Source organism: Mesoplodon mirus, assembly GCF_964341445.2.
Source record: "Mesoplodon mirus genome assembly, chromosome: 8".
Classification (NCBI taxonomy): Eukaryota; Metazoa; Chordata; class Mammalia; order Artiodactyla; family Ziphiidae; genus Mesoplodon; species Mesoplodon mirus.
In genome coordinates, this window is record NC_138984.1 from 22,461,474 (window position 1) to 22,488,394 (window position 26,921).

Here is a 26,921-nt window from a genome sequence, read left to right on the forward strand (position 1 = left end):
TTATTAAAATTTAATGCTTTATTTTTTAAAAAAGGTTATTTTCAAAATTCCATATGTGATTTTTCACCTACACATAGGCAGGGTATAAAGTAATGTGTGAAGAAGTCAGTGATGGAAGAGCCGGAGATTCGTGTGAGCGAGGATTATTCCCAGCTCATCGCAAGCCTCGATCACAACTTTGTCAGCAGTGGAACCGGAAGGGGCAGCGATGTAGGCCACGCCACTCTGAGGGGGAGACAGAGACAGACTCTCAAAACACAGCCTCATGCCAAAACACGTCCAGAATCAACCCCTCACACCCAATAACAAGTGCAAGCTAACAACGATTCACACTGCAGACTGATTCGGTCAAGAGGCAAAATAACGGGATTTGGGTTGTCCATACAACAAAAGGAGAAGTCAAAATAATACTCTAGATGTTACTGATACATCACATCATCATAGCCTGGATATATAATAAAACTCATAGAACTGAAAAATCAGAAGCAGCATCTCTGAAATGGTTGCTGCATAATGACCAAATCCATACACACACCAATTCCATACTTACCCTTTTAGCTCTGTCTACATTGTCCCGGAAAGGAAAGAAGGCATCAGAGCTGATGGAAACTTCACTAAGTTTGTCAACCCATTCCTTCTTCTCTGCCTCGGTTAATAACTCGGGGACCTCCTCAAACAGTGCCTTCCACTTGATCAAATCGTCACCCTATGAGCGGGGGCAGAGGGGAAAGACAGGTTTTACACCATCTTCAGTACTATCTGATACAAATCAGAATGCCAGAAAAACACTTGGGCATTTTTCCTAGGACTTAATTATAAATAATGACTCATTTATGTCCAAGTCCATATTTCTAGAACCTTTTTTTGATGCTGTATAACATTTCATTAAGGAAGAAAATTAATCTTAAGTGTGCCAAATAAAGACTGTACCATTTACAAGCCAGTTTATTCCAAATATATTTTGTTCTTTAATCTCTAAGTTAAATCTACTGCTTTATATCCCTGTATCAAAGCAAGCAAGGAAACAGGTAATTTCTAGAAGTATATTTCTACAATAATCAGTCTTAAGTACAGAGTCAGTCTAATAGACTAACCAGAACATGACTCAACAGTATTCATTTTTAAAAAGTACTTCTATTTGGGGTTTAAGCCAAAAGGCTTAAACAATATACTTTTATTCTTATTGACATATATTAGTTCTCTTCCAGGACTTACAGCACAATTTGTTGTGTAATAATCAAGCAGAAAAAGCAAATATTAAAGTAATTTTTTTAAAAAGCTGTTTGAAGCATTTCCTGGTTACAAAGCACACTCTCCAAGGACGCCTGTTGATCATGTCATAGATTCCTATCCCTCAATGGACAACCCAGTGGAGTTGACTCGCCCCCTCAGAAGACCACTGAGTTTTTGATTACCAAGCTTCTCTTTGTGTTTTGCATCCAGTACCTGTTAAGCATTTCTATGTCCAGAAACTGGGCTAAATCCTATTCTTTTAGCAGGCTACCTAATACTTGCAATTTTAATGCTCCCATATACCTGCTTCAAAGTAGAAAACATTAAAGAACACGAAATATAACACAGGTACACTGAGTTGTTAACGGAGCTTGTAGAAAACGTAGAGGGACATTTGTTACCTGCTATCAAGTAATTTGTATGCAATGTTAAATACACACCTATCACGTAGTGTGCATCATGACTGGCACTGTGACAGCACCCAAGATGGGTGAAAAACAGCCTCTGCCATCAAAACTTATAAGCAGGGACCTCCCTCATGGTCCAATGGTTAAGAATCCGCCTTCCAATGCAGGGGACGCAGCTTCGATCCCTGGTCAGGGAACTAAGATCTCACATGCCACGGGGCAACTAAGCTCGCATGCCACAAGTACTGAGACTGCGCACTCTAGAGCCCGCACGCCACAACGAGAGAGTCCATGCGCCACAGCTAGAGAGAAGCCTGCATGCTCCAACTAAGACCCGACACAGCCAATTAAATAAATAAATAAACAAACAAACAAATCCTAAAAAAAAAAAAGCTTATAGGGACTTCCCTGGTGGTGCAGTGGTTAAGAATCCGCCTGCCAATGCAGGGGACATGGGTTCGAGCCCTGGTCCGGGAAGATCCCACATGTCACGGAGCAACTAAGCCCGTGCACCACAACTAGTGAGCCTGCGTGCTACAACTACTGAAGCCTGTGCACCTAGACCCCACACACTGCAACAAGAGAAGCCACTGCAATGAGAAGCCTGCGCACCTCAACGAAGAGCAGCCTCTGCCTGTCACAACTAGAAAAAGCCCACGCGCAGCAATGAAGACCCAACGCAGCCAAAAATGAATAAATTTATAGGGGAAAAAAAAAAAAGCTTATAATCAACAGGGGAGGTACAAACATAAAAAACTAAACCAGTGGTTATAATCTAAAAAGACAGATGATCTGTAGTGTCAGAAAGGGATAAAGAACGCCAAAGAAAGGTAAATGAGACCGAAGAAGTTTAGATTAGTAAATTTAGATAATACAGAACTTCAAGAAAAATATCTTTTCTCTTTGTAGTGATGAAGATAGTCTGTTGAACAGAAAGGATAAACATACTAATACACTCCACCCACACTCAACGACAGCCCGTTTACCTCTCCGATGGTTCCAGTAACATACTGATCGATGGCGTTGGAGATCTCTGCTCTCTTCACTCCAGTTTTAAACTTCATAGAAAGCACTTGTGGGTGATGTCTAAGCCACCAATAGTTTGCCTTATCCCCTGCAAGGCGTGTGCAGTGTATCCGAGACTGTTGTCCAGCTCCAATGCCAATAACCTGAAGAATGAAGAACATGGACATTAAAATGAGTAACAACACGCTTCTCAATGGATCTTTTGTGCATATTCCCCCAAATCCATCAATTTTGTGGGGGGAAAAGAAAATTAGGCTGAAATAAGAGAAACACAAATAATTTTTAAGTCATTAAAAAGGCTAAGTGTAACATGTTTTAACTATTATTTATATGTTTCACCTCTTCAGTGAAATTTGAGGTATGGCTATTAATTAATATCTGGAAGTTTCTAGAGCTCCTGGACATCAGTAGCGAAGCGTGGTCTTGCTGGAACTTATTAGACAAGTAGCCAGTCTCCCAGATTTTTGGTATTACAGATTAGCAGTCTTGCAACAGTCGGCAATCACCTAAATTCCAAATCTGAAAGGGTCTTCCAGGTCACATGCCAATTAACATCCATCCTCCCCTCCCACTTATGAGCCAAATAATTTAACAAATGATTAGAGAGGAGCTCAAGACACTATGGAAGAAACAGTGCTAAAGCTACAGCAAAACCAGGTTTATCCTAGAGCTAGGAGAGGCCCAGTGATGAGCCAGCTCAGTCCTGCATCCTATGGCTTTTAACTAGGAAAAGTTAAATACCTAGCTTAACATCAGATAGTAAAAGATGTTCAATATTTTGACTGTGGTAGTGGTCACAGTCAAACAACTATATAATCTGTGCAAACTGGTCAAACTCTACACTTAAAAAGGGTGAATTTTACTGTATATAAATTATGCCTCAGTAAACCAGATTTTTCATCATGTTAACTCTTAGTCTACAGATTCTTGGTAAAATAACGTTAGAAGTATAAAGAAAAATACCCTTTATGCTGCAAAACGATGGGCTAGTGGGTGGCAGTATGTTCTACTCCCTCTTCACTGGAAATGCTACTGATAGGGACGAGGGGAGCAAAGAAACTAGTTCCCTAGCAGTCACTGTCCCCTAACCCAAAATGTGCCAACTCGTTCCAGGCAAGAAGCAATAAGAACAATTTTAATACTTAGTTCCAAAGATACTTTGTAATCATTACTGAGTAAATACTGACAAACCGAGAAGAGAAAAACTCGGCAAATTTTCCTTTTCAAGCAGTCTAGTTCCCAAGACAGATGGATTTTTGAACATCATCTTGTAAAAAAACAACAGTCCTCCCAAGGTGAGTCTGACAGCTTGGTTACCTGCCCGTGCCTGGCATAGCACACGGAGTTAGACTGAGTATACTTGACAGCAATGGTGGCCACAGTGAGGTCTCTGAGCGCAGATTCCGGCAACTAAAAAAACACAGAATGGTAAATGTGGCTTTTTTTTTTTTTTAAACCTTCATTTAACTTTTAGCATCTTATGTGTCCCTTATAACAGACCTATAATATAGTTCTATCCCTCAAATGAGGGAGTGAAATTAACTGTTCATAGGAGACACTATCATGTTTTACTGAAAGAATCATATTTAACATACTTGTCATGGAACTCTGTGCAACGCCTAATGCGTCACAAACTCAAATTGATGCCATTTTGCAACAAACTTTGGCTTAAGCCTCTTTACGTATCACACTAGATATGAAATACCATAACCACTCCAAAACTGAAAAACAGTATTTTCTCTATCACAGTAGCACCGAATAACTGGAGATGTGATAAAATTTATGTTCAAAAAAACCACTGAGGGGCTTCCCTGGTGGCGCAGTGGTTGAGAGTCTACCTGCCAATGCAGGGGACACGGGTTCATGCCCCGGTCCGGGAAGATCCCACATGCCGCAGAGCAGCTGGGCCCGTGAGCCATGGCCGCTGAGCCTGCGCGTCCGGAGCCTGTGCTCCGCAACAGGAGAGGCCACAACAGTGAGAGGTCCGCGTACCGCAAAAAACAAAAACAAAAACAAAACAAAAAAAACACTGAGAGTAATTTTCACAGACACTACAAATAACTGTGATGCACATACAGCCAAGACTGCTCAGGAAAAACCAAATTAGGATCATTTTTTGGTTTGCCTAGAATATTCTACATAGAAAGTATTCAAAAATGTGTTATGTACTACCGGTTCAAACAGAATGAAACAACAACTATAACTAAAAATGTCACTATCTTTAATATAAAGAGCAAATACAAATTGAAAAGAAGAATAATGATCTATGTTGGTATGCTAAGCAGACAAAAGATATAAGCACAGCTAATTGATAAATTATCTAACTGAAAAACTGTCAAGTCAGACTTCATCGAAACTAAAGCTTCTGCTCTTAGAAAAGATCCTGTATTAAGAGGATAAAAAGACAAGTTATAGACCATGAGAAAATATTTTGCAAACCACATATCCAACAAAGAACTAGTATTCCCAATATATAAAGACTCTCAAAATTCAGCTACAAGAATAAAAATATAATTAGAAACTGGGCAAAAGACATGAGGAGACATTTCAAGAAAAAGGATATACAGATGGCAAATAAACACATGAAAAAATGTCCATCACTAGGCATTAGGGAAGGCAAAGTAAAATTATGAGGTATTGCTACACACCTATCTAATAAGGAAGCAACAACACCGAAACCCGGTAAGGATGCAGAGAAACTGGGATCATGCATATGTTGCTGGTGTAAGATAGAAAATGATACAGCCTCTTTGGAAAACAGTTTGGCAGTTTCTTAAACTAAATATGTAACTATGAGGCCAGCCAGCAAATACACTCCTGGGCCTTGAGAACAGAGAAATGAAAACTATGTTCATACAAAAACCTGTTCATGAATGTACAATGAATGAAAGTTACAGTAAGGGGAGCAGATTAGTAGTTGCCCGAGGTTACAGAGGAGGCAGAGGCAGGAGAGAAGTGAGTGGCTATAAAAGGCAACAGAAGCCTCCTTGTAGTGAGGGGCATGTTCTGTGTCTTGACTGCATCAATGTCAATTATCAAGGATGTGATGCTGTATTAACAGTTTTGTAAGACACTGTCCATTAGGGGAAATGGAGTAAAAGATACATGGGAACTCTTAAAACTGCATGTGTATCTATAATTTTTACTTTTTAAACTCAAAATTAAAACCTTAAAAACCACTGTTAGAATTTTTTAAGAATTTATTATACTAAGGTACTATTGATGTATTGATAGTATATCCTTTTCTATCTGTATTTGCTCTTTGCCAACTATACATTTTATTCCTTTGGTTCTAAGAAAGATTATTAACAAAAGCCAGCCTTCCTAGCTGCCTACCTTCAAATATAACCCTAGTATCCCGAGTTAGGATCAAGGACTATGAGACATGTCAAGGGGTGGGAGTGAGAGAATCCAGTGTAATAAACATGGCACATATAGTTAAAACAAATTGAAGCATTATTCAAGAAAAATGGGAGAAGAGAGAAAAATTCAAGTATGTTCGTTAATACTTAACACACACTCATTATACTTCTCCGGCTTTCTCAGGACTGAAACCATTCTAGACCTAATAGTATAATCTGATGATTTTGAGGCTGGAATATTAATAAAGACCTGTTTTAAAAGAAGCGAGGGGAATATAAAGGAGGAAAATACCATCATTCTCGTCCTTAGTTAGGTTTCCAAATTTCCATTAAAAATACATATGAACAAGTACAAAAGAATGTAGATAAAAGACTAAAATCAAACCCTTGTAAAAATATCCAAGCTAGCACAGCCAGAGGCACAAAACCTATCAAGTGCTACTAAATTAATCAGTCCAATACCTATAGAACTGCGAGGAAAACTTACAAAAGTAAGAGTCTCAATAGGTAGACACAGTTGTCAGCATGGGTACCATGGAATCTAGCTCAATACCCTTTTGGTATTTTAAAAAATACATTAACCAGCCAGATTAATAAAGTTAAAAAAAAAAAAAAAAAGAGCCTCAATTTACTGTGAGCTGCTTAAAAACATTGCTACCCCAATACCTCAGGGCCTTGACCAAAGGAGTAGATTCCAGAGGACTGAAAGATCTTTCTATATATGATTCCTACATGTTCCTTCACTTCAGGGCACCATTAAGTTTGAAAGATAAAAATGAAAGAATAACCAGTAAACCAACAAAGATCATGTCTTAATCACTATATGTTTATTAACAGAACTATCCTGACAAAGATTTTAAAGCCTATTTTCAGCATTCTACTTAAAGTCTCAGGATTCAGACCGGGAGACAATAGCCAACTCGTCCACTTGTTACAAAATGACTTCTTAAGAGACTAATCCTTTTCTAAGAACAAATAGAAAAACTGAATACAGAGTTCATAAAATATCAAGTACTGAGGCAAGAGGCAAAGACCCCAGAGATAAAGGAAGCAGGAAGAAATGAATGTGACTATGCTTTTCCCCTCAAGGCATTTTCCAAGTTCCAAGGCAGTAACTAAGAGGTAAATGAGCTAGGCCCGCATAAGTCAACTCTATGAAGGGAAAAACACACCATCCAGACCCTCAAAATATCTATATGGTTGGTTCTTTCATATTGCGGACCAAAAAACTGATCAAATAGTCAACCTACAAAAGATATGGAAAATTTTATTTGAGACAACCTGAGGAACCCAGGAGACAGTATCTCAGAGAGCTCTGAGAACTGCTCCAAATAGGTAAGGGGGGAGGCCAGTATATACGTGATTTCCATGAAGGGGCACGTGCAATCAAGCACACTTCTCGGCAGAAGGTTACTGCTAGTCTCAAGGAACAGACATCTTAGTTAATGGTTTTAAGTGCTTTTCTAAGTATGGGAAGATACAAGAAACTGGGTTCACAGAATCTCCTGAAAATATATAACTATCTGAGGGCCGGTTTTGTCAGTTTTCCCAGAGCACAGAGTACCTCATCCTGAATTCCTTTCAGTGACCGCCGTGGCGAAAGACTTGATTCTTGCAAAACTGGCTGGTGGGCGACATTCTTTATTTTACGATCCCCTCCATTTTGGTCTTAATTTCAACCAAAGTTTGGGAGGCATTTTGTGACTAATTTTTCCCATGGTGCTAGGAATGCTCATTCAGTGCAGGCAAGGATTTCGTTGATAAGCCACTCGATGTGCTATTGCTGGACTAGGCCCTCTTGGCAGTAACCAAAAGCCTCTGGACCACCTGACTTACTAGTCTATTATGGTCCAGGAAATGGTTCCCTCTTGTTGCTTCTCCCCATATCTATAGTTACACTATTATAATCACTGATCTTATAGAAAGATGTATTTGGCCAATCATTTCAACTCCCCTAATCATTATTTTTATCAAAGCTCAGTCACATATTTGGAAGAAACAATAATCTTGTAAAATAGGCAGAATAGAAATAAAATAGCCAGTAATATTAATAAGGTCATAAGTAAGTATTTAAGCTAAGAACTTCCACTAGGTGCAGCCCAGAATCTCCCCACGTTGTCTGAGCAGTCTGCTCTGTACCAATCACTATCTTTAAGGGAAGTGATATATTGGCATTGTACATAAAGTTCACCAAAGATGTCTGCATGCACAAGGCAGAGTGGTGGGTCATCGTGACCCCTCACAGGATTGAGAAAGGAATGTTATCTTCTAAGGAGTTACATGGCTGGCACCAGAAGAAGAAAAATTGAGCTTTATGGTTGAGCAGGTTTTTCTGCCACTGGGGAAGCCTGGTTAACACATAATGCAGATGCACAATGCACGCTAGAGGGGAAGGAGGAGGCCAAAGGGCAGAGAAAAAGTTTCATGTTTAAATTTTTCTTGCCTTGCCTTAAAATATGAATTGTTATTTCATCAATATCCAATGCCCAGCATGCAATAAAAAACACCAGGCATACCAGCAGATAAGACCAGAAAACAATGAAGTCAGTTACACATCTGAAGTACTGAAAAGAAAGTACAGCCAACATTAGACACAGCAGAAATATCCTTTAAAACTGAAGGCCTAATTAAGGGATTTCAGAAAAACAAGTACTACGAGCTCGTCCATTTCCTTATAGTATAACCTTGGGCAAATGTCTTAACTGTCCTCTCTGTCACAATTTTGTGATCTTTACAATAGAGCTGACAGTCGTCACACCCTGCCCAGAGGGAGCTGTGCATATTAATTGATATAATACATGTGAATACAAAAAGAAAACCATGTTTATCCTAGGAATATGTCCTAAAAGATGACAACAGGACGAGAACAAAATCATGACTATGTGACAACATCAATCACAACACTGAAAATGGAAACAACTTAAATATCCATCATAGTACATGGATTGCCACATGGCCTTTCAGATGAAGATATGGATCTACGTTTCTTGATATAGAAACACATTTGTAGCTCAGTGCATAGAAAAAAAGGCAAGTTACAGAACAGATTTATAAAAGACACGATCCCATATATATAGAATTGAAGGTAAATAACTACATATATACACATGCACAGAAGTTTCTAATATGGTCTTCTGTTCATTTTTTAAGTTCTCAAACTTACTTGACAACTCAGAGATGAGCTAGCTCTTTGCATATCGACCAGTTTTAAATATGGGCCTTAATAAATGCATAAGCATATAAATATTAAAAACAGATCTACTGAATTACTAGTATTCAGTTTAGATATTTTCAGACTTACATCTTTATTCTTGGTAACAATGTTGCTAAATAATGACCTGTTGACGACACTATTATTTCTCTTTTGGCTTAAACGAAGACCAAAGAGAGTTCGAACTTCGTTTTCATCTGGACTGTAAGACTGGTCCATCTAAATAAAACACAAATTTAAAGAGTTAAAAGGGTAAAAAATATGTCTACATCCCTCGAAATTTTTCACTTAATTTATGTTCAAGGTATTTCATTATAAGCAAGGCTATATGCATTTTTTCTAACTTAAGCAGGATGGGTGTAATAGAATGGCCAGGCACCGATATTTTGCTCCAAATTTTTTTATAGGTTTTATAATCTTATAGGGTTTTGTAACTTATACCAAACATTAGAACCAATGATTCCAACAGAGCATTTCTGGTTTCAGTAACTGAAAGCACTGTACATATGGGTTTAAAAAAAAAAAAAAACTAAAACAGATATGCTAACAAACAGGCAGTGGCACAAAAACTAACCTCTAATTTTTTTCTAAAAATCTATTACAAATACTTAATTAAGACTTAGATTAAAAAGTTAAAAGAGTGGGCTTCCCTGGTGGCACAGTGGTTAAGAATCCGCCTGCCAATGCAGGGGACAAGGGTTCAAGCCCTGGTCCGGGAAGTTCCCACATGCCACGGAGCAACAAAGCCCGTGCGCCACTACTGAGCCAGCGCTCTAGAGCCCGCACACCACAACTATGGAAGCCCGCGTGCCTAGAGCCCATGCTCCGCAACAAGAAAAGCCAACTCAGTGAGAAGCCCACGCACGGCAACAAGGAGTAGCCCCTGCTTGCCGCAACTAGAGAAAGCACGCATGCAGCAAAGAAGATCCAACGCAGCCAAAACTAAAAAGTTAAAAGAGAACAGCATTTGTAGTCTGTGTCTTTGTTATTTGAAAAGGAATATGTCATTCACTGCTTTCTTCCCCTCCCAAATTTTTAACTGAAATGATAGTAAGACATGGGAATAATCTGCATAAGACCACTCTCTCCTTAGACATTTTTCCAAATTTGACAGTATTTCTTTATTTAACCTTTGGATGATCTTTGACTTAGAAAGCACTGATATCCGTAACTTATAAGCAAGCCCTCATATTAATTCTGCTTAATCTGCATTTTCCTGAATTCTAAAATGGTCCTTTTCCCTTTGTATTATAAAATTTCTAAAACTGAGATGTGCCTGCTTTTAACTGATCATAAAAAAACCTCTCAAATAAACAAAATATTGAGGAAGCCCTTGTGTTCTTTTGACACCCTGAAACATGATACTGTCTGGTGCTAAAGAGGTCATGATCAGGGTCAGGCTCAGGATTTGGAAAACACTCTCCATGATGCTACAAGCAACTGCTAATAGCCAGAAGTACTTACTACTCTTAATGACAACAACAACAAAAAACATTTAAGAGTGAAAATACAGTGGCAGCTAACTGAATGATTAAGTAGCTTTTAAAAAAGCTACTTCTGTCAAGTAGCTTTTAAAAAAGTATTACATTTAGGGCTTCCCTGGTGGCGCATTGGTTGAGAGTCCGCCTGCAGAAGCAGGGGACACGGGTTCGTGCCCCGGTCTGGGAAGACCCCACATGCTGTGGAGCGGCTGGGCCCGTGAGCCATGGCCGCTGAGCCTGCACGTCCGGAGCCTGTGCTCCGCAACGGGAGAGGCCACAACAGTGAGAGGCCTGCGTACTGCAAAAAAAAAAAAAAAAAAAAAGTATTACATTTAATGTGGTATTTTTGTTTTCTTTCCTTGAAAAGCTGACATGGAGTCTATGGTGAACCATGTAATTATTGGTTTCTTAAAATGAATAACTTTCAATATATGGAATTTGGATTCCACAAATTTTTTTTACATTAATACCTTCTGAAAAACAGTATTATGAATTTTAACTTTCAATTCAAATAACTTTTTGCTTTATCTATTTATGATCAGACTATGGGCTAATTTCCCTAATGTATAAGAGCTTGTAAAAATCAGTAAGGAAAAAACTCAACAATCTATTAGAAAGACAGGCAAAGAACATGGGCAGACAGTTCATAAAACAGAAGTAAAAACACTCTTAAATGTGAAAAGATGTTCACCCACACATAATCTGAAACTAAAACTGCAATGAGATGCCATTTTCATCCATCTAACTAAGATAAAAATGTTTAAAAACTTGATGCTAGCAAAGGTGTTAGGAAATAGGCACCCTTACACATTCCCATTAAGACATAAAATTGGTTGTACAACCTTAAAATGAGCAGCATCTATCAAAGTCACCAATACAGATAGTCTGCAACCCAGCCCTAATTTTATTCTCAGGACTTTCCCTCTAGCTTATTCACTACAGGGTGTGTGTAATAGCTAAAGACTGGTGACTGGCTAGATAAGATACACAGATACGGGACAAACTTCCAAGATGATGAAGCAGTGTGCATTTGTGTCAGTGGGGAGAAAAAGAAGAAATGCAAATGCAAATATTTGCTGAATATGTATAGACTACATATTTCAGGAAAGGTGAGCAAGAAATTGAGACTATTACTTTTAAAAAAGGTAACAGAGTGGCAGAGGGAAGGATGAGGAGACTTCATCAAATAACCTTCAATACCTTTTGAATAGGAAACCACATTAAATATATATATATATATTTTTTAATTAATTAATTAATTAATTTATGGCTGTGTTGGGTCTTCATTTCTGTGCGAGGGCTTTCTCTAGTTGTGGCAAGCGGGGGTCACTCTTCATTGCAGTGCACGGGCCTCTCACTATTGCGGCCTCTCTTGTTGCGGAGCACAGGCTCCAGATGCGCAGGCTCAGTAGTTGTGGCTCATGGGCCCAGCTGCTCTGCAGCATGTGGGATCTTCCCAGACCAGGGCTCGAACCCGTGTCCCCTGCATTGGCAGGCAGATTCTCAACCACTGCACCACCAGGGATGCCCAATATATTATTTTTAAAGAAATGAAAAGTAAGGGTGAGAAAGCTACCTTGATCTTAAACCCAAAAAATTAATAGGAAGAAAAAATTTGCAGGATAAAAAAACCATAGTAAAGAAGAATAAATTCGAAGGGTGCCAGTATAAAGGAAAGATTAAATATGGGGAAAAAGAGACAAAATAGAAGAGCAAATTACTGTTTCAAACATGAATTGCACTAACCTGAAGAACACAGTAGTTCCCATTTTTCTTTTTAGAAAGTAATTTCAAAGCTTCATCTTCATATCCTGGGGCAATAATACCATCAGATACCTATATGTGTATTAAATATTAATTTCTATTTTAAAAAATTAGAGAACACCTCTTAAACGATCTAGAGATAATTATCTGTCGTAAATAATGCAGTAGCAGTTTCTGGTTTCTGCCTCCACCAGATAATACAAATACTATACTTGGAAAGGTAAGTCTATGCTAGAATACAACTTTCTACAGCTGATCTTATCTCCCCAACCCCACCTTTCCAGAATGCCTGTTTGGTACTCAATTGATGGGGGTTAGTTTTTTAGAGTAGTTTATAATTCCCCTCACTATACAGTCTCTTTCATTACAGACCTAATGAAAGTTTACAGCCAGGTTCATTATTATGTCACCATCCAAGATAGCATCCTCTATTCTTCAGAAACAGTAACTCTGGCATTAAGACAATGACTACTAGAAAATTTTAAAGAATTAAATATATAAAACTTGATCACAATAGCCAAATACAAATATTATAGGTTATGGTTTCAATAAACACTATGAACAAATTAAGCTCTACTTAGTTATGCATTGGACAAGATACAGAATGTCCACTCACCTCTCTAGAGATAATTTTGGCAGTAGGGACATCACAAATATCAGATAATGCAACAAAATCACCAAAGGAGGACATCCTATCAGCCCCTGTAAATAAAAATTAAAATGTAGTATTTATCACAGATTATCCGTCCTTATATAGAAAAAGGTAATGTTCAACAAACCCCAACGTGATCATATAAAATCTTAACTTGACTAAGGTTTAAACAATAGATTAATAAGTCATTTAACTGAAATAATCAATAAGACATATTCTTTCATTTTACCTCCTAGGGCAACATTCAACAAACTTTTTCTGTAAAGGGCCTGATAGTAAATATTTTTTAAGCTTTGTGGCCATGTGATCCCTGTTTCACCTCTAAGACTGTGGTTAGCAATCAGCCACCGACAATACTATGTGGCCATATTCCAACCAGACTGCATTTACAAAGCTAGGTGGTGGGCTGGATTTAGTCAATGAGCCACACTTTGCTAACCCCTGTTGTAAAGTAAACCATAAGAAAGTGTCTCAATAATCTCCCATTAATTTTACAATAATATTCACAGGTTATTAAGCTAATGCATTAGATACTTGTGAATTATATATAACTTTAACCAAATTCAGTGTACTTAAATAACCATACAACTTAAATTTAGCAATACAAATACATTCAATAGCCTAATCTGAAACTTCACGCACCAAATTCTAATTGTGCTTCCCTTTATTACATTAAATACTAAAACTAACACACACTTTTATAAACAAATTTATTCCAAGGCTCTCATATAATCATTCTGAAGTATTAATGAAAAATAGATTAAGGTAATTTGAAATCCTATAACGAAACAAAGGATATTACTACTTTAAGATAAAATATTGCTTTTCCTCTCAAAAAAAAAAAAAAGAACAGAAAAAGCGTTATTCTTCTTCTGACCTCTTGCTCTTGCGTATGCAGTGGATATGGGTGTGAGGGTTTTGTACGTATCATAGACCATGCAGACTTTGGCTTCATCTTCACTGAGTGGAATTCCAACAGCAGCCCCTGGTATAGAAAACCATAAATAAACCAAAAATCTCAAGTTACCACTTATTAATTCCTAAATCAGGACATTTTTCTAAACATCTAGTCCAAAACACCTAGTCTATATAGCATAATTTCTAGTGCTTGGGCCAAATTAAACAGAAACCTGTTTGGCCAGATAATTAAATGCCAAAAATATAACTGCAGGGGAGGGTGAGGTGGGGGGAATCTCTTCTCCAGCCTCTGAAAACAGAGCCACTGTCTTGAGTCTGCCAACACTAGGCATGTGTATGAAACTACTTTAATTCATTACTGACTCTCTGTCCTGCTTGATATCACACACCGTTTATTTCTCTGCCACTCCCATTGTTTTCATATCCAAAAACTATCTGAGAACTAATTATGTGTTGAATTGTCAGTAGGTGATACAAATAACTAAGCTGCAAAGCTGACATAAACATAGAAGAAAAAGGGTCTCTCATACAATGGCCATAAAAAGTTAAAGTGCCATAAGAACAACTTCTTTATGTCTACTCAGTTAAATTTTCAACCATGTGGAAAAATGTTTAGTTTAGTCATACTGCATTAAGCAACATCACTTTTATTTTCTACAACATGTTTCCACTACAAATAAAACTATTATCTGACCTTCCTATCTCATAAGTGTTACATATTATATATATGTAAAAGACATGTGCGCATGGTATTGTTATCAGATTTTATCCAGTTACTACATTGATATTATTATTAAAAGTGGTTTCAGACTTCACAGAATGTCTATATTCACTTTTGAGTCTTGTCAAACTTCCAAAAATTTTTTTAAAGTGTATTTTGAACAGTTCCAGAGAATCCCAGAGTGCGGTGCTTTACCTGCCGGGCTGACATGTTTGAAAGAGGCAGCGGCTGGAATGTCTAAAGCTTCTTTGAGTTCCTTCACCAGCTGCCAGGCATTCAAAGCATCACACAAGTTTATAAATCCAGGGGCTCCATTCAGAACTACATATAAAAATATAAATACACATTAAGAAGCCAGGTCAATAAGATCAGATATGTGTACATTTCCTAGAAAAATTTTAAAAATACATATATAAAGATTGCACAAATATGTTTCAAATAAAGTATAATGAAGAGGCAAACAGATATACACGAACATACAAGAACTTGCTGAGACTGAATAAAGCACCCGAGTCTAAGCCCATCTTAACAAACACACACACGCCACAGAGGTGCATGAACACACATGTGTGCACAGACCACTGGTGGACCAAAGCCAGCCAATCCATAAATAAATCAACAAAGAATTCAGGAACAGGAAAAAAGTATGACTAGACTAGTGATCATCAGGGATCCACTTTAGTACAGAAATAAGATCAAACAACTGTGGCAACTTTAGGGTACAACTTATAGTATGAAATTTAAATTGTAAGTCCTGTCAGTTTAAGAAATAATGTTACAAACTAAAGCAAGAGTTTAGTGGGTGGGAGAGATGGAGGGAAAAAAGTGTGTTGGGTTTCTCTTCTTTTATACCAGACTCGGCAGACTCAGTCTAAAGTTGAAATGCAGTTAAAAAGGAGACTACAACTTTTTCACTGCCTATTTTCTTAACAGTGGCAAGATTTTTAAAAGCCAAAATCTTGTGAATAAACATTTATAAGAAGCTCAGTGCACACACAAAACTAGTGGGCCACTAATTAAAAACAACTTTATAATTTCATTTCCTTTGTGTTATTTTAGAGAGCAGATACTTTTAAAAGCAAAACCTTGCCAAACATCTACTGAGTGCCTACTACAATGTTAAGCACTGTTCTAGGAACTTGGGATATTATCAGTGAATGAAAGAGTCCCTCCCAAATTACTGTCATCGACAACCCTCTAAGATAGCCTCATCCAAGAGGGCAGACAGCAGAAGGAAGAAGAACTACACTTCTGCAGCCGGTGGAACGAAAACCACATTCACAGAAAGACAGACAAAATGAAAACGGACAAAGGATTAATCTCCGAAATATATATGCAGCTCAATAATAAAGAAACAAACAACCCAATCCAAAAATGGGCAGAAGACCTAAATAGACATTTCTCCAAAGGCGACGTACAGATGGTCAAGAAGCACATGAAAAGCTGCTCAACATCACTAATTATTAGAGAAATGCAAATCAAAACTACAGTGAGGTATCACCTCACTCCAGTTAGAATGGGCATCATCAGAAAATCTACAAACAACAAATGCTGGAGAGGGTGTGGCGAAAAGGGAACCCTCCTACACTGTTGGTGGAAATGTAAACTGATACAGGCACTATGGAGAACAGTATGGACGTTCCTTAAAAAACTGAAAATAGAATTATCATATGACCCAGTAATCCCACTACTGGGCATATACCTAAAGAAAACCATAATTCAAAAAGACACATGCACCCCAATGTTCACTGCAGCACTATTTATAATAGTCAGGTCATGGAAGCAACCTAAATGCCCATAGACAGATGAATGGATAAAGAAGATGTGGTACATTTATACAATGGAATATTACTCAGCCATAAAAAGGAATGAAATTGGGTCATCTGTAGAGACGTGGATGGATCTAGAGACTGTCATACGCAGTGAAGTAAGTCAGAAAGAGAAAAAGAAATATCGTATATTCATGCATGTATGTGGAACCTAGAAAAATGGTACAGATGAACCAGTTTTCAGGACAGAAATAGAGACACAGATGTAGAGAGCAAACATATGGACACCGAGAGGGAAAAGCAAGCTGCGGGGATGAATTGGGAGACTGGGATTGACATATATACACTAATATGTATAAAATGGATAACTAATAAGAACCTGCTGCATAAAAAAATAAATAAAATTTAAAAAAAATTCAAACATTATTCTGTTTCTCTATATTTCTTCCAAACAATAAAATGCTCTTTGAATTAAAAAAACAAAAAAAACCCAAATTACTGTCATCATGGAGCTTACGGGTGGAGTTAGAAAGGAAACAATATGCGCAACAGAATTATACAATAGAAAATATTAGGTATTTACCCAAATGAGTTGAAAACTTGTGTCTACACAAAAACATGTACACAAGTGTTTATAACAGCTTTATTCATAAACTGCCAAACAGCATCCTTACATTCTTGATGTCTTCAAAAGGTGAATGGATAAACTGTGGTACAGCCACACACAAGGAAACGTTATTCAGCAATAAGAGGTAATAAGCTACCAAAAGACACAGGAGGAAACCTAAATGCATATTGCTAAGTTAAAGAATCAGTCTGAAAAGGCTATATTACTGTATATTTCCAACTATGTGATACTGGAACACAGCAAAAGTATAGAGACAGTGAAAAGATCAGTGGTTGCTAGGGGTTAGCGGGTGGAAGGGGAGGAATTTTTAGAGTGGTAAAACTATTATGTAGGAAAATATCACGGTGAATACATTATACATTTGCCCAAACGCGTAGAATGTACAACATATTCTGAATCTAAACTATGGATCTTAGTTAATAATAATGAACCAATATTGATTCATTAATTGTAACAAATGTACCACACTAATGCAAAGTTGTTAACAGGGGAAACTGGGGGAAGGGGGACATACGAGAATTCTTTGTACTTCTGGGGAATTTTTCTGTAAATCTAAAACTGCTTTTTAGGGGACTTCCCTGATGGTCCAGTGGTTAAGCCTCTGCACTGCCACTGCAGGGGCATGGGTTCGATCCCTGGTTGGAGAACCAAGATCCCACATGCCATGCGGTGTGGCAAAAAAAAAATCATAATAATTAATTAAAAACAAACCTGTTCTGTTTAATAAAACTACTTGGAAATAAAGTTCTCTCGAGCAAAAAAAAAAAATTACTGTTCTCATGGAGCTTATGCGAGAGGCATAGAAGAAACAAAATAGGCAATAAACAGTAGACAACAAAAGTAAAATATCCTATAAGACATACAGCATGCAAAAATTAAATGACACATCTTTTATAAAACTCCCCCATCTCCCTTTTTTTATAATTTAGACTAATTGTGGTAAGTGGGAGAAAACTTGGCTTCTGAAACATTTCAGTTAGTTAGAATAACCCCTTCAAATTATCAAATTTCCAAAGACACTAACAACTCTTCAGACACAAGAGAAAGTGCTATAGAGAAATGTTTAAAGTTGTTTAATCTATTAAACAGTTGAAACAAAACAGAACTCTTCTCGTTTCCAATCACAAGAAAACCAGTCATTAACATCACACACACACACACACACACACACAACTCTAGGGCTGAGTATACGGGCTCGGGCAACATTAGAAAAGATTCCAAATATATCTGAGGCAAAGTAGTAATAGAATTTACCGACTGTCAAGAGCAAAGAAAAGAGTATTTTAAATGCTCCTTAAACTTCCTGCACTGCTTCTCTCTCCTCCCCTCTCTCCGCTGGTAACAGGGAGTGAACAGCACCAATCTACCAATGTGCGCTCTAAGCTTGCCTTCTCAGTGCCTGAAGGAAGCTGTCCGCGCTCTCACCCAGGGCAGCCCCCCACCAACTTCAACCCTCCGAAGTCTTCACACCTACAAGTCTCTCCTCTGCCCGCTGGACCCACTCTTCCTTTCTACCAGGGAGTAGGATGTGCTTGCTCATTAAATAGTCCACTTTAACAACAAAACAGAACCCCAAACCGTAAAACCCCTCATAACTCTACAAATCCTTAAGCCCTGACTAATTTCGCTGTTCAAAGAATTATCTTTATCATTCTTCTTTCCTAACCTCACATTCCTATTTTGGCCCATTTTAACTGGGCTTCCAGATCCATCATTCCAAGGAAACTGTGTGTTTGTAACATTCCCAAATCAAATAGCCACTGCTCTCAGCAGCATTCCGACTGGTTGAAACTCTATAGGTTCTTCTCTGATGGTTCTCCACTGCCATGTCAAGGTTTGGTCTTGACCGTCTTCTCCAAAGTTCAGCCATCCCATCCCGTCCTACATCTTCAAAACCATCTACACACCAGACATTCGAATCTGTATCTTCAACCTGACTTCTCTCCAGAACCCTGGATTATCTCAATATTTTTTGTTCGTAAGTCCCACTGACAGCTCAGACTTCAGGCAACTGTAAGAGGTACTATGTAATTTACTTTATCTTCTAAAAAGCGAATCACATCTGATACAATAGAGAGAAAGACACACACATCCAGACACGGCAAACTGTGCCACGTAACGCTCAGCTTTTACCTGTGATTGGGAGCTTGGGCTTCAGGGTATATAACTGGGCAGGAGTTTGATGAGGGTTCATTCCATACCTCAAGGGCATCTGAGATATTCCTTTACTATATTCTTTCCTGAAGTAATCTGAAATTGCTTCATCATATTGTGCCGTGTGAGTGAAAGCCTAGAATAAGAGTGAAGATTTGTGAAAATACCCACAGTATTTCTGAAAATGAGGTAAAAATGGTTATAAGTAGTAATATATCAAACTACAACCCACAGCCCGCACACATGCCTGTGCAGGAAAGACACCAAATAATAATAAATAGCACAAAGAGTTATTCCCTTTCCATTTCTCTTTCAATCTTTTGACAGACCACCTCTCTGATAGTTGGTCTCTGCATTTATAACAAAAGGATAGCAGCTCCAAGCAGAACCCTGGAGGGTGATGTAATCTGGTGAGAACTTAGTACTGTTGGTTTTGCAAACACTGCACTAGATAAAAGCGTGTCCACACCTTCAAGGCTAACTGGCGTCTTGTCTCCAAAGATGTGTCTTTGCTGTCGGAGCCCTGCATCTCTGAGGACACAGCCGCATAGTCCTCTGGTTCACACACTACTGTCACTCGAGTGTGGTTTTTGGCTGCCGCTCTCAGCAGGGTTACTCCCCCTTTGAAGAACAAAAGATGAGTTGCATTTTCGTATCGGTTTCACCTCTTTCAAATCAAGTCACTGTACGCATACTTACTTCTACTATAATTCTTGCCTTAAAAATAAGAGAAAAATAAGCCACATGAATCTCTAAACGGAGAAAGAGCTCAGAAAATATTGATGAATCGGTCATCCCAGAACACAATCTGGGGGCAGCGACTATTTGCTAGGCCCTCAATAGGGAACATCCAAGAGTCATCTTGTTTACAGTGTAAAGAAGTGTCTCCTCCAGCAGTCTTCAAATATGGTTTTTCTGACTTACCAATATCAATTTGCTCAACAGCCATTTCAACAGTTACAGCCGGAGAAGCCACCGTCTTTGCAAAGGGATACAGATTACAAACGACAACTCTAAAAACAAAGAGGAATTCAGCTGTCACTAAAAACTCAAACTTCCATGGTTTACACACCTCAGTCAGTAGCTGTTAACATGACCAAACCCCTTAAGACCTAAAATATCAACTGTGAGCCTGACATTTTAAAGTTCTAAAGTTACTTTGAAACGTCAGGACCTCCCACATTTGCAAGAGCGTAGGTATACAGAAGGGGCTGTAGTCAGCAAATGCTCTCAATACACATTATTGCCTCCAAATCATATTGCAATGTTGCTGCTTGGGTAACCTTAGCTACCCACTGTCCTATCAAGCCATCAAAATTTAAAAACAAAATTTTAACTGAAATAAAATACAAGGCTACCGATAATATCCTCAATTTGGAATGTGCTCACCATTATCTACGACATTGGATTTTACACTCTATTTCCAGTGGATTGTGTAAAATGATGAAAAATGATAGGTCGTTCTAAAGGGGAAATATTTGTTTTGTCTTCAGAAAGGTCATACACAATAATGGTAAAAGGACAAAAGAGTAATTTAAAGGACAGACCTGATCTAAAATTCACCACCAGTGAAACAGAGATCCACCCCGAGGGCTGCAATGTGAGGAGATATGTGGGCAGGTTCCCCAGTGAAATAAGCACAACTGGTAAAAACTAACAAAAAAAGAAAAACAGAAGGGGGGTGGGGTGGTGGGCAACACTTCCCAATGCCTGATACTAAAACCAGACAAAATGTCGCAAAACAAAACCCAGAACAGTACCTTATGAATACGGACCAAAAAGTCCTTAACATACTACCAAATTGAATCCAGTAAAATATAAAAAGAAGTACACACCACAGCAAAGTATGGTTTATCCCACGATTGTAAGGTTGGTTTAATATCTAAAAGTCAATTATTGTAATAGCTATGTCAATAAAATAAAGGACAAAAAACACCTGATTATCTCAATAGATGCACGGAAAGCATCTGATAAAACTGAACTCATTCATGATGAAAACACTCAAAAATTAAGAATAGAACTTGCTCAACACGATAAAGGATATTTAAAAAAAAAAACCCAGAGCTTACATCATACTTCAAGGTGAAAGACTGAAAGCTCTCCCCTAAGATCAGGAACAAGACAAGGATGTCCACTCTCACCACTTCTACTCAACCCTGTACTGGAGGTTCTAGCCTGGTCAATTAGCAAAGAAAATGAAATAAAAGGCACCAAGATTGGAAAAATGTGATGCTATCTCTATTAGCAGGTGACATGATCTTGTATATAGAAAATCCTAAGGAATTCACACAGAAAAATCATTAACACTCATCAGTAAATGAATTCAGCAGGGTTGTAGGATATAATCAATTGAACTTATACACACTAGCGAGAACAATCCAAAAGTAAAATTAAGAAAACAGTTCTACGTACAATAGCATCAAAAACAAAAACAAACAAATTTAAGAATAAATTTAACAAAAGAATATGACTTGTATCTTAAAAAGTACAAAACAATGTCGAAAGAAATTTTAAAAAATCTTTAGAAAGAGATCCCATGTTTATGGACTGGAACACTTAATATTGTTAGGATGGCAATATTCCCCAAATTGATCTACAGATTCAAGATAATCCTTACAAAAATTCCAACGCCCCTTTTTGCAGAAATGGGCAAGCTGACCCTAAAATTCATATGGAAATGCAAGGGACCCTAAACACCCAAAACAAGAAGAACAAAAGGAAGAACAAAGCTGAAAGACTCACACTTATCACTTTCACAATATACTGCAAAGATAATGGCGGTGGTGCTGGCATAAAGGAGGTATAGATCAAGTGTACCAAGATCATTCAATGGGGAAAGAATAGTCTCTCCGACAAATGATGCTGAGACAACTGGATAGCCACATACTAAATAAAGCTGGACCGCTACCTCACACCCACATATAAAAAACGTAGCTTAAAAGGAATCAAAGACCTAAGCATAAAAGCTAAAACTAAAAAAACTCTTAAAAGAAAACATAGGCATAAATCTTCATTATTTTAAACTATGAAATGGTTTCTTAGAAATAACACCAAAGGCACAGGCAACAAAAGAAAAAATATAAGTAAGTTGGATATTACCAAAATTTAAAACTTTTATGATGGTCAAAGGATACCATTAAGAAAGTGAAAACAATCCACAGAATGGGATAAAATGAATTCTTACAACTCAATACTAAAAAATAAGTAACTCAATGAAAATGGGCATCTGAACAGACATTTCTCCAAAGGTATACAAATGGCTTATGCTCATGAAAAGATGCTCAACCTCATTAGGAAATGCAAATCATAATCACAGTGAGATACCACATCATAGGATGGTTAGAATAAAAAAAAATCAACAACAAATGTTGCTGAGTATGTAGAAGTGAGAACTTTTGTACACTGCCGATGGGAATGTAAACTAATGAAACCCTTTGGAAAACAGTCTGGCAGCTCCTCAAAAGTTTAAACAGTTACCAGATGACCAAGAAATTCCATTCCCAGGTATATACCCAAGAGAAATGAAAATATATGTGCACACAAAAATTTGTACATGAATGTCCATAGCTGCATTATTCATAACATCCAAAAGTGCAAACAATCCAAATATCCATCAACTGATGAACTGATAAATGGGAGTATATCCATACAATAAATTACTTTTCAGCAATAAAAAAGTGAATTGATATATGCTGTAACATGGATGAACCTCAAAAACATGCTAAGAAGCTAGTCACAGGACCATATATTATACAATTACACTGATATGCAATGTTCGTGTAAATCCATAGAGACAGAAAATAGACTGGTGGTTGCCTAGGCTGTTGGAGGAAATGAAGAATGAAAGTTAATGGGTAGGGTTTTTTGTGGGGGAGGGTCAGGGTGGGAGGTGGGGTGATGAATATATTCTAACATTAACTGTGGTAATAATTGTACAACTCTAAATATACTAAATTACTAAACGACTGAATTATCTACTTTAAACTGGGGAATTGTATGGTACATGAATCAAGCTGAATAAAGCTGTTATACATATGTATTAAAAAGAAACAGTGAATATCATTATGCAAATAACTAAGTTACTTATATGTACGACAATTTAGATCACAACTTCCTAAAAAAGCAAAGGTTGTTTAAGCATAATTATGTATTTTAGTAATATAAATTTGGCAAAATCAAAATGCTTACCCACATACAACGTCACAAAGGTCCTCAATAAATGTTTATAGTAAGTGATCAGGAAACTAAACCTAATGCTAACCTTAATCTTTAAAAAGAGACACCAGATTTGGCTTCTTTGTCTTTGATCCCTATGTATTAAAAGTTCAACTTTGAATTTTTACCTTATAAGGCTGAAATCAAGTCTGGCCATGTCAGCACTATCTTCTGGGATATTACGAGCCAAGATGCCTAATTTAACAAAGTTAGAGTATTAGGTTCAAAACACAAGTCAGAATAAGGTACTTCTTTCCAACGTGATCCCATCAATCAAGTTAAAGCCCCTAGCATTGCCTAACTAAGAATACCAGACAGTACAAATCTCAGATTAGTGGGTATACTTAAAAATTGTTTGCATCAGTTCCTGATTCCCTTTTCTTGAGCAACAAAACATAAAAGGAATTTTCATATAACTGTTGTCAGTTCCATCACTCCACGTACTCCCATAAATAGTGAAGCATTTTGAAAGAACTCCTTTGAAAGTCAGTTACACTGTGATGCTTTATTCTAAGTTTGGAATCATCATAAAAGTTTTTTCACACTCTAAAATCTAAGTATTTTCATTAACTCCAGCAGGAAATATCACACTCTAACTTATTTATCAGGCCAGGACTAATAGCAAGCAGAGGAATCCATCAAGTAATAAAGCAAACCAGATTTTAAACAGGTTCTAATGTATTACGAACTTTAGCAGCACGTGTGACAAAACCTGTATAACCTCACGGATAATTATTTTTTGAGCTATGACCTGCCTTCTTCCTTATTCCTTTGTTTATTCTACAAAGTAACTGAAAACCACTGATTGTTTTAAACTGAAGGTATCAACCACTTACCAGCATGGACTGCAGGATGCAAGGTTTTCACACGCCCCCCTAACATTTCAGGAAATCCGGTTACCTCAGAGACATCTCTGAAAAACAGATAAACAGAATATTGCTAGTGCTTCTGCTGAGTTGTCATTTTATACTTTACACCATTCCAAAGCATCTTCCAACGTTTTTTCAGAGCCTGGATTTTCAGAATTCAGAAAATGAATCATAAGCCAAACTAATGAAATATTAAGAAATAAATCCAACTCACAAGTAATTTGGCAATATACAACAAAGTATTAATATTCTTATCTCAGAAACAGACTAAAGAGAAAGCAAGGATTTATTTTTACGATTAAACAAGCATAAAGACAGCAAAGTAATTAAGTGGGGCAATAAAAGATTGTTCAGTAAAGTGGTGTTGGTATTCGAATAACTGGTTAACACTATGCAAATACAAATTCCAAATCAAAAGTTTGAGCACTTTAATAAAAGTACCAAAATTAAGTATGTGAGGAATGCTTTAAAAACAATGAACAAAGGACTGATCTATGTAAATTTAAAAACTTTTTACTCAATACATGAAAAGAAAAAGTAAGCTGGAAAAAGATAATCACAAAACATGACTAAGGGACACATAAAAGACAGCATTTAAATATCGATCCATATCACCAAACTGACCTGAACCCTCTCTGCCAGAATTTACAAACAAATTTTTAAAAACCCACAATATGTGAAAAAAGCAAGAAGCAAGACCATCTATCTTCTGTATGAGCTATGAAATAAAAAAATATGCTTATAAAAACACTGGAAGGAAACACATCAACACGTTGAACATGGTTACCAGCGATGCTAAGGGAAGAGAGACTGAATCTTCAGAGTTGAATTTTAATGATGTCAACAGTTTCACTAAAGTGCCAGTCAAAACAGATCATATGCATCCTGCAAATCGCAACTTCCTTCTTGCCCAACAGACAGTCCACCTAAATTAATCTGTTGTGGCTGAGGAGGGCTCTGAAATGAGGACTCTGGGGGTCCCAACTCCTTACCCTGTAAATATGAACAGAAGTTACTAAATTTCTCTGGGCCTCATCTTCCTCTTCCACAAAGGTGGTTAAGTAGTTTACCAATCTCACAGCCTGGCTGGGAGGAGTAAATAACGTTATTTTACTCAGGGCTTGGAATACATTACTTTCTGGTCAACGTCATCACACTAGGTTCTGACTGGACTGAACTTAGAAAGCAAGTTGTGCCTTACCTGACTGCCAGACCAGCATCTCGGAGAGCTTTTGCAGTCCCTCCAGAAGCGATCAGATGCAAACCCACAGAAGCTAGGTTCCTGGCAAATTCCACAAGGCCGGTTTTGTCTGAGACACTAAATAAGGCTGAAACAGAAAACATTTCTCATCACTCGCTGTACACATTATATTCCTCAAGGCTGGGGAGGGGGGGTGGGTGGGCAGTCAGGAATCTCAAGGCCCTCACTACCCAGACCTTGACCCGGGGCCGGGTCTGCCGCCAGCGAACCGCACTACCGCGGGCCGGGGCCTAGCCGACCGCAGCGCCGCCTCCCACCCTGCCGGGCCCCCGCAGCTCCCGCCCGGCCGCCGCCATTGCCGGGGTGAGGGTGCCGCGGGGCACGGATGCCGATGGCGCGGCACCTCCAGGGCGCCAAAGGGCTCACCGAGCTGGCCAGGTGCCATGGCTGCAGGCGGCGAGGCCCCGGAGAGCGCCGGGCACAAAAGCGGAGACGCCACGTGCGGAGGGGGGGGCGGTGCGGCCAGAAATAACGCCGGAAGGAAGCGGGGCGGACCCGGTGGGCACCTGATCCGTCACGTGACCCAACCCGCCCCCTGTTCAATTTCAGACGCGAAATTGGAGCCTCAGGGTTGTAAGCGAATGCGGGCTGCGGTGCGGTGCAGCTGGCTTCCTAAATCCAGAACTGGAAGGGATCACCGCCCACAGTCTCACACTCCGAGAGTGATTTGTCCCTGCCCTCAAAATGTGGTCGCCCTAAGCCCCGGGAGCTAACTCCTGTTGCCCAGGGCAGCCTGTCCCGGAGGCTGATCAAAGTGTCAGAAGCCGTGACGGAGGAATCAAGAAAAACACAAGGAAAAGTTCTTAGAGCAGCAAAGCTAGAAAGCATCTTGGCAATCATCTGCCTTCCTCCCGCTTCAATATATTAAAAAAAGTAAAACGAAGGCCTAAAGATTAAGTGACTCCACAGTTCCCAGAGGCAAAATGAAGTGAAACTGACATTCATTTGAGTTTTGGATTCCACCTATACAATAGCCTGAAATCTGCTTATGAAAGGTGGTGTCTTCTGGAAAATCGGTAAATATTTAACTTAAGCCTGGTTGAGAGGAATGATAATGGTTGGGGTGGGGGCGAGGGGAATGCCATTTTTTATTTTGGCCGCGCCTTGAGGCTTGAGGGATCTTAGTTCCCCAACGGGGATTGAACTCGGCTTCCCGCAGTGAAAGCACCGAGTCCTAACCACTGGACCGCCAGGGAATTCCGGGGGATGCTTTTCTTAATCCATGAAAAATAGGGAAAGCAAAACTGAAC

General features: G+C 38.4%; 1 protein-coding gene across 2 annotated transcripts; it reads right to left on the reverse strand.

Moving 5' to 3' along the window:
- Positions 1–26,152, reverse strand: ATIC (5-aminoimidazole-4-carboxamide ribonucleotide formyltransferase/IMP cyclohydrolase). 2 transcript variants are annotated; one of them, XM_082630167.1, is made up of 16 exons: positions 26,038–26,152; positions 25,612–25,738; positions 24,378–24,454; positions 23,670–23,736; positions 20,251–20,339; positions 19,796–19,947; positions 19,306–19,462; positions 14,971–15,096; positions 14,014–14,121; positions 13,101–13,186; positions 12,467–12,556; positions 9,330–9,458; positions 3,984–4,076; positions 2,627–2,809; positions 551–706; positions 1–225 (listed from the first exon to the last, which is right to left on the reverse strand). In XM_082630167.1, the coding sequence occupies exons 1-16, from the start codon at positions 26,054–26,056 to the stop codon at positions 106–108; spliced, it is 1,779 nt and encodes a 592-aa protein (XP_082486293.1). In that variant the 5' UTR covers positions 26,057–26,152; the 3' UTR covers positions 1–105. The 2 variants fall into 2 exon arrangements, with proteins under 2 accessions (XP_082486293.1, XP_082486294.1); XM_082630168.1 differs by lacking the exon at positions 26,038–26,152 and adding an exon at positions 25,848–25,955.
- Between the last annotated feature and the right edge of the window lie 769 nt (positions 26,153–26,921).

Bases quoted from the DNA above. Each gene is read 5' to 3' on its own strand.
- ATIC (XM_082630167.1), bottom strand. The intron at 9,459-12,466 runs GTTAGTGCAATT...TGTTTTATTTAG, and splicing joins GGAACTACTGTGTTCTTCAG to ATGGACCAGTCTTACAGTCC. The intron at 2,810-3,983 runs GTAACCAAGCTG...TTCATTCTTCAG, and splicing joins GCTATGCCAGGCACGGGCAG to GTTATTGGCATTGGAGCTGG.